Source organism: Thalia democratica, chromosome 3 (assembly GCF_965202585.1).
Source record: "Thalia democratica chromosome 3, ktThaDemo2.hap1.1, whole genome shotgun sequence".
Taxonomy (NCBI): domain Eukaryota; kingdom Metazoa; phylum Chordata; class Thaliacea; order Salpida; family Salpidae; genus Thalia; species Thalia democratica.
Window position 1 is genome coordinate 25,451,710 of NC_139167.1, and position 9,164 is coordinate 25,460,873.

Consider the following 9,164-nt stretch of genomic DNA (forward strand, 5'->3'; position numbering starts at 1 on the left):
ATGAAATTTACAGCTGAAATAATAATTAGTTTGTTTTTTAATATAAATAGAATAGTTTTTTCACTCAAAATGTTTTGAAAAACACATTCTAAAATGTAATTTTAAACTCTTACACACTTGAACAAAATGTTGTACAAATAAACAACAAATTGTTAGCACTTATTAAGTAAAATTATTCAAAACAAATCAATTAGGTACTAAATTACTATCATTTGCTTAAGCAGAACGTAGTCAGATTAGAACTTTAAGTAATGTTGTGATAGTTATAAACCGTATCTAAATAAGTAGTAAAATACGTGTTGCAAGGAAATAACAGTAACTGACTAATATTTAAGATTATATTTGAGCTTCACCTACTTGGATTTTAACGTTACAAAAACAAAGGATTACTTTTTTTGTCAATTATAATTAAAAATTGAGATTTATAATGATAGTGAGTAAACAAGGATACTTATTTATTGATTACTTATTACAAACATAAAACAACTTTTTTGTATAACTTGGTTAACTTTTTAAAATTAGAACGACTGTAATCAATGTTAATAATATGAATTACTTTGTACTGAAGAACGACTTATTACTTGTAGACGATTTTCATAAGTCGTTTCTTTCAGCTCAAATCTTAAACAAACGTTAAAGACATTTGCGTCAAGTTTTCTTGGTGACGCAACAATATAATAAGTTTTTATGTTGAACTAATGGTTTTTGCATTATAAAAATCACAATTTTTATACATTAAAGTTTATTGCAAACAAAATACAAAATAGAAGTACTTTTCGGACACGCTCTTCAGTATTTTTCGTGTCAAAACAAACTGAAATAATGATTTACTGATTAAAACTAATAAAACTAAGTATTTAAGAAAACAAATTAAATTTAACACAATAGTAATAATTTACAAATTAAGGCAATCGTTTAATCAGAAATAATATAAATGTAACACAACTTTACTAATCAACTAATTTAAGTTCAACGAATTAAACAAAATGGTCGAATAAACAAATTTCTTTTGTTTACAGAGATCTGGCTTTAAGCTTAAAATGTATATAGCTTCTAAAGTTTTTAGGTGAAATTCATTACGAGCAACTGATATTATCTTGAAGTTATCCACTTTATAGTTTTCGACACACTTAGAATTAGTAATCAGGTGTTGGCCAATCGCTGAACTACTATTTAGTTTTTTCAAATCATCAAATTTCTTTTCGTCGTTACATGACTTTATCTTGTTTAAAAGGTTTTTTGGTATGTGTTGGTTAATTCTTGCAATCAAATTGTTACTCGTTCTACCCACGTATGTTTTTTTACATAAACATACAAATTTATAAATTACATTGCTGGTGTTTAGGGTGGGTAATTTATCTTTGTTTTTAATCTGAAACAGTTTATTGGTTGAGTATACTATTCGTAAATTAACAGATCTATAGCCATTTTCTACTATTTTCTTCAAATTATTATGCAAAACTGTATTCTGATTGTATGGCAACTTAAGGTATACCGGACACTTTTTTGGACCAAATTTTATTGACTCAAACCTTGTCTTTGTTTTTTGTATTGTGTTCTTTATTATGTCTAGAGGGTAACCTAAAGTCGCAAAGATTCTTTACACATTTAATAATTCTGTTTCTAAATATTTTTCAGAACAAATTTTCATTGCTCTATATGTAAGGCAACTGATTGGATTTAGTTTTTGTCTCATTGGACTGTATGAGTTATAAGGGACATAGTCCCCACTGAAGGTACTTTTTCTAAAAATGTTCGTATAGAACATTTGATTCTCCCTATTGACCATAACATCTAAGAATGCTAAATTGTTTTCAGTTGCTGTTTCCATAGTAAATTCGAGGTTTGCATGCATGATAATCAGTTTTAATAGAAATTTATCTCTGTCTTTATCGTCTGTAAAGATGGCAAACGTGTCATCTACATAACGTTTGTAATAAATGGGAGAGATATCTTTTATGAGTTGTTGTTCATGGAAACCGACAAAAATGTTTGAGATAAGATATTTGCAGTGAATTTGAAGTTTTGGCCGGCCAACTTAATCATCACAAACCACTGAATGAGTTAACAAAAAAGACGTTAAATGCAAAATTGGTGGCAATAGCGCTAAACTACAAAGATAAGAACAAAACTTCAACTTAATTGGACAACTTTTACAACGAATTCAGTAAAACTGCAAAACAGTTAGTCAATAATCCAAATTTGTTTATTTCCAAGCCCGACAAAGGAAGTGAAGTAGTTTTACTCCAAAAAGATAAATACCTGGCAAAAATGAATGATATCCTACTGGACACCAATAAATTTGTAAAATTGGGTGCAGCGAATAGTTGGGTTTACTATCATTTCTAACTCGCTATCATTTCTAACCTGATCATTTCTAACCCGATCACTTCTAACCCGATCATTTCTAACCCGATCACTTCTAACTCGATCACTTCTAACCCGATCACTTCTAACCCGATCACTTCTAACCCGATCACTTCTAACCCGATCACTTCTAACCCGATCACTTCTAACCCGATCATTTCTAACTCGATCACTTCTAACCCGATCACTTCTAACCCGATCACTTCTAACCCGATCATTTCTAACCTGATCACTTCTAACCCGATCACTTCTAACCTGATCACTTCCAAACCGATCACTTCTAACCCGATCATTTCTAACCCGATCAATTCTAACCCGATCACTTCTAACCCGATCATTTCTAACCCGATCACTTCTAACCCGATCATTTTTAACAAGATCATTTCTAACCCGATCATTTCTAACCCAATTAAACCCGATCATTTCTAACCCGATCATATCTAACCCGATCATTTCTAACCCGATCGTTTCTAACCCGATCATATTTAACCCGAAATTTATTTAGCCGATCTGTATTAATATAATTATTTATTAGTTTTCAAGATAAGGATTTGTTTTAAAAACAAATTAATCTCGACAAAATTGTTTTTCGTAAGTTTAGTATATTTTGTTTAAAATAAAACCTAATGTTCAGATAGACTTTATTAAAATTTAGTTGTTGATATTAATTGGTTCATTTGTTGTTTTGACAATAAGGTATAAATTGGATTTATAACTAAGTGTAGTTAATTAGTTTTAAAAAGCATTAGGAAAAGTATAAGTCTTTTGTATTCTAAAGATTAAATATTAAGTTTTGATAGTCGTCAATGTAAGAAATATAATGAGTATCGCAGCGGTTAAAGTCTATTCTGTACTTTCTTTTAAAATGATTCTATATGGTTAATATATATTTTTAAGTGTAGAACAAGATTACCAATTTGTCTCCAAATTCAGGGAGAATTTATATAAAGTACAACTTTTTAAAAATAATAATATCAGCGTTTATGTAACTTTTAATAATACAGTTTATTAAATTTAGTAATTGTAATTATAATGGTGGTTTCATTTAAAATTATTATCATTAAATTCTAAGTTCTTTAAACGAAAGTGTATACTGTTTAATACAAAGCCAAAAGTAAAGGTAGAAGGTTTTTTAAATATTCAGAACTTGTCATTTACTCGAACTTTAATTTAATTTTAATTCTTAAATGAACTGATAAATTGTATATAAAAATTAACTGTAATTAAGTTATAATTATAATAAACTTAACTATGAAAGTTTAGTGTCGGAAACTTATTCTTACGCATTTTTCTTTTTCTTTTGAAGTAAAGTTAATGTAGGGTAAAATAAGTTTACATTTTTTATAAAAATTTAAAAGTTTTAAAAATTTAAAATTGCAAAAACACGGTTATTCTCACGATTAATAGTAGATATTTTTAAAATAATTTTCTTGATAACTTTTGAAAGTTATTGTTTTACAGGCTTTTAAAAACACAAAAACTTTAGATAGTTTTGCGATCAATAAGTATGAAATGTAATTATAAGTTATTAGATTAAACTAATTAACTTAAAAATTTATAACAAAATGATAAAACCAGTTTGTATTGTGCTACCTTTTATATAGATTTAAATTTTTAATAAAGAAAAAACTCATCATTTTTATAGAAGTTTAGAGGTGCAAAAACCTTACGAGAATAAAGTCAATAGACTGCAAGCTTGCTTTACTGTAATGAACAAAAAATAAATATGTTTTGTGTAATAATCGTCTCGAAAAATATTTGATTAAAAGAAAAAAAGAACTTAATTAAGTTTTTATAAAATTCTGCTCCTAATTATAGTTAGTTTAATTATAACTAATTTATTATTCTGTTTCAAAATTTTTTATTTTTAATACTTATTTTGTTTCCACTTACGTTATTACAACTGCTCATAATAAAGTAATTTAAAAAAAAATGTTTGTCTATTAAAGTACTAATTTAAGTCGCAATTAAAAAATAGGCGAGATTAAATTACACTCGAACTTGTTATACAAATAAACTTGTCTGTTTAACTATTAGTGTTAAACAACTTTTTTTACTCTAAAACTAAGTAGGTATTTATTATAATGTGAAATTTAGACGGTCAATCGACATAACAACTTTTGCGGTTTAGTTATATAACATAACTGTTTTAATAGCTAGTTTCTATTAAAAACCATGATTTTCCACTTAGTATAACAAAAGTTTTTAACTTCTCTTAATGTTTGATTGAATTCCATTATCTTGATAGGCGTATAAAAATTTTATAACAGTTTGTATAAGTTATTAAGATGAAACTTAAAACTACCCTACTATAAAGGTTAATACATTAGTAAACAATAATAAAACATTTACGTTAGACTTCCAATGTAGTTTTAAAACCGTATTATAAAAGTTTTCTTATCTGAATATGACAGTTGTAAGAGTTTACTTTTTAAAATTTGCTTATGTTAAAACTATTGTAGTCACGTTAATTACAATAAGATTCAACTAAAATATAATTATCACTGCTTATTATAAAATCCTACAAAGAAGAGTTCAAAATACTTTAAAGTAAACAACTTAGTAAGTTGTATATGATTAACGAAAAACTTCTCTGAAAGTGTATTGAAAAACCAAAAAAATAATAATAGATAAAAACTAAAATTATGTGTAGAATAAAAAATCAAAAATGAGGTAATAAAAATATATTATGATTATGAGATGTAACGTAATAAGGCGTTAAATCCTGGAGATCCTGATAAGCTAAGCTTATCGGAATGTATATCACAGATGTTCTTGTGCTAAAACTTTATTTCAACTAACGGCGTTTCACTGCTCTCAAATAAATTTAAGAACAGATCTACGGAGTCTCAAAAAGCTCTAAGAATAGAGCAGTCTATTCTTAGAGCTTTTTGAGACTCCGTAGATCTGTTCTTAAATTTATTTGAGAGCAGTGAAACGCCGTTAGTTGAAATAAAGTTTTAGCACAAGAACATCTGTGATATTATGATTATGTTAAGTTATTACTAAAATTAAAATTTATACTAAAAATATTTTTACGTAACACATTAAAATCATTATGTTAAAAAGTAACTAAAAGTTTATTTTCTTTTTACTATTCTAATAACTTCATTAAGACTAGTTTGTTTTTGCATGAGATCCAGATTAAAAAATAAAAACGTACTATAAGTAAATGGGTTAGAAACGATCGGGTTAGAAATGATCGGGTTAGAAATGATCGGGTTTAATTGGGTTAGAAATGATCTTGTTAGAAATAATCGGGTTAGAAGTGATCGGAATAGAAATAATCGGGTTAGAAGTGATCGGAATAGAAACGATCGGGTTAGAAATGATCTTGTTAGAAGTGATCGGGTTAGAAGTGATCGGGTTAGAAATTATCAGGTTAGAAGTGATCGGATTAGAAATAATCGGGTTAGAAGTGATCGGGTTAGAAGTGATCGGGTTAGAAATGATCGGGTTAGAAGTGATCGGGTTAGAAGTGATCGGGTTAGAAATGATCGGGTTAGAAGTGATCGGGTTAGAAGTGATTGGGTTAGAAGTGATCGGGTCAGAAGTGATCGGGTTAGAAGTGATCGGGTTAGAAGTGATCGAGTTAGAAGTGATCGGGTTAGAAATGATCAGGTTAGAAGTGATCGGGTTAGAAATGATAGCGGGTTAGAAATGATCGGCTCCCGAATAAGTGTGATAATACCCAAAAAATAAAAAGTGCAACTCAACGAAGATTACTATCTTTGAAAAATAATAATAAAATCACTGCAAGCGTTTATGACGCTATACGCCCATCCGGGTCATGCAGACCCAGACTGTATGGGTTGACAAAAACACACAAAGCAAAAGTACCTCTGAGACCAGTCCTTTCAATGATTAATTCACCGCAACATAAGATTGCTAAATGGTGTGTGGAAATGTTGAAACCATTAAAATCAGTATACTCGATCTATTGTATTAAAGACTCATTCAGTTTTGCTGATGATATTAGACAGTTAAAAATCAGTCAGGAAAACATTAGTATGTGTTCCTTCAATATCAAGTCTCTTTTTACCAGCTTACCGATTAAGGAGTGCATTAATTTAGTTGTGAGTGAACTATTTAAATACAGATTAGCTCCAAAATACCTAAAACCAGAAGTCTTCAAAGAATTATTAATATTAGCATGTTGTGGAGTAGAATTTAGCTTTAATAATCATATGTATAAGCAAATTGACGGTATATCAATGGGGTCGCCACTTGGTCCTATTCTCTCAAACATTTTTGTTGGTTTCCATGAACAACAACTCATAAAAGATATCTCTCCCATTTATTACAAACGTTATGTAGATGACACGTTTGCCATCTTTACAGACGATAAAGACAGAGATAAATTTCTATTAAAACTGAATATCATGCATGCAAACCTCGAATTTACTATGGAAACAGCAACTGAAAACAATTTAGCATTCTTAGATGTTATGGTCAATAGGGAGAATCAAATGTTCTATACGAACATTTTTAGAAAAAGTACCTTCAGTGGGGACTATGTCCCTTATAACTCATACAGTCCAATGAGACAAAAACTAAATCCAATCAGTTGCCTTACATATAGAGCAATGAAAATTTGTTCTGAAAAATATTTAGAAACAGAATTATTAAATGTGTAAAGAATCTTTGCGACTTTAGGTTACCCTCTAGACATAATAAAGAACACAATACAAAAAACAAAGACAAGGTTTGAGTCAATAAAATTTGGTCCAAAAAAGTGTCCGGTATACCTTAAGTTGCCATACAATCAGAATACAGTTTTGCATAATAATTTGAAGAAAATAGTAGAAAATGGCTATAGATCTGTTAATTTACGAATAGTATACTCAACCAATAAACTGTTTCAGATTAAAAACAAAGATAAATTACCCACCCTAAACACCAGCAATGTAATTTATAAAATTGTATGTTTATGTAAAAAAACATACGTGGGTAGAACGAGTAACAATTTGATTGCAAGAATTAACCAACACATACCAAAAAACCTTTTAAACAAGATAAAGTCATGTAACGAGGAAAAGAAATTTGATGATTTGAAAAAACTAAATAGTAGTTCAGCGATTGGCCAACACCTGATTACTAATTCTAAGTGTGTCGAAAACTATAAAGTGGATAACTTCAAGATAATATCAGTTGCTCGTAATGAATTTCACCTAAAAACTTTAGAAGCTATATACATTTTAAGCTTAAAGCCAGATCTCTGTAAACAAAAGAAATTTGTTTATTCGACCATTTTGTTTAATTCGTTGAACTTAAATTAGTTGATTAGTAAAGTTGTGTTACATTTATATTATTTCTGATTAAACGATTGCCTTAATTTGTTAATTATTACTATTGTGTTAAATTTAATTTGTTTTCTTAAATACTTAGTTTTATTAGTTTTTATCAGTAAATCATTATTTCAGCTTGTTTTGACACGAAAAATACTGAAGAGCGTGTCCGAAAAGTACTTCTATTTTGTATTTTGTTTGCAATAAACTTTAATGTATAATAAGTTTTGATATGAATAAAATAAAAGTATATAAACAATATCTATTTAAAAATGTTTTAGTTTACATTGTAACCTGTTTTAAAAACGATTGAAATTTCACGGTTTTGTGTAGATATTAACTTTAACATTCGCATTTTTTCTTACTTATAACTAAAAGACTAGTACTAAATATATCTAAAATAAATTAAAAAATTTAGACTGCTTTTCCTCATTTTATACAAATTAAAACATTTTAAAAGGTAAAAGAAAAAATTAAAAAATAAAATTTGTTATAATTTATTAACATGAAATCAAATTTTTACAATTAATTAAATTTTCACTTTGAAAAATTTTTGAAAAGAACTTAAGAGTGGTTATTTAGTTAATTTGGTAAGTTTACAAAAGTAATACAAAAATTATAATAAATAATATAAATTTTTCAAAAATTTTCATCAATATTTTTTTCTCTTCTTTAGCACTTCTAAAGCCTTAAATAAAGAGACTAGCTCAACAATTAATGAGCCGATATTACTCCTTTAAGATGGTCTTAGTTAGAATAACAAACAATTAAAATAGAGTTTAAGGAATCTGGTAGTAGTGTATAAAAAAGTAAACCACTATACTTACATTTATTTAAATAAAGTAAAACGTTGTGTTAGTTTTCTGTGAATAAATTAAAATATCAGCTTGTATTAATTGTTATAAATCAACTTAAGGTTTATATGATATAAGATGATAAATTTTTCATTAAAAAAAAATTTAAAGACTAGTTATTATTTGTAACTTTGAAATTTTACTTAACATTTAACCATTTTAAAGGGTTATTATAAGAATTTACGTTTGAAACTTTGACATAATTTTTCTAAATAGGTTGAATAACTTATACCAAAAATGAACTTTAGACATAAAGGTATCGATAAACGATATTAACAATACATATTCAGTATACCGAAAAACTACTTACTCGTTAAAATTTGACTAAACCTTGTGTAAATTACAATACTTAATAGTATAATACACTAGTATTCCATTAAAACAATTTTTGTTTAGAATTTATAAATAATAAATTGTTGTCAATTTAAAAAAAGCTAAATCTTGTTATGCAAAAAATGTCTAAACGTGCACTTATCTTCCTAGTGACGTGACATTATTAAATATCAGCATTTAATCAAAACCAAATAAATCAAAATTTTAAAGAACATTCGATGAAATACTCGCAATTTTCAGTTTAGCATTGAGTTGAAAAATCTTAAAAACCTTAGAATGAGGTTAAACTTTAAAGCTTTATATAGTTTTTTGGAAAAAGTAA

General features: G+C 27.5%; 1 protein-coding gene across 1 annotated transcript; it reads left to right on the plus strand.

The window, feature by feature from the left end:
• Positions 1–6,554: 6,554 nt before the first annotated feature.
• On the plus strand, positions 6,555–7,004 carry LOC145832132 (uncharacterized). The gene has a single exon (XM_082939489.1). It carries the CDS (start codon positions 6,555–6,557, stop codon positions 7,002–7,004), a length of 450 nt encoding a protein of 149 aa, XP_082795615.1.
• The last annotated feature ends 2,160 nt before the right edge of the window (positions 7,005–9,164 follow it).

Excerpts from the sequence above, each read along its gene's own strand:
- LOC145832132 (XM_082939489.1), top strand. The coding sequence starts at position 6,555 with ATGTATAAGCAAATTGACGGTATATCAATGGGGTCGCCACTTGGTCCT.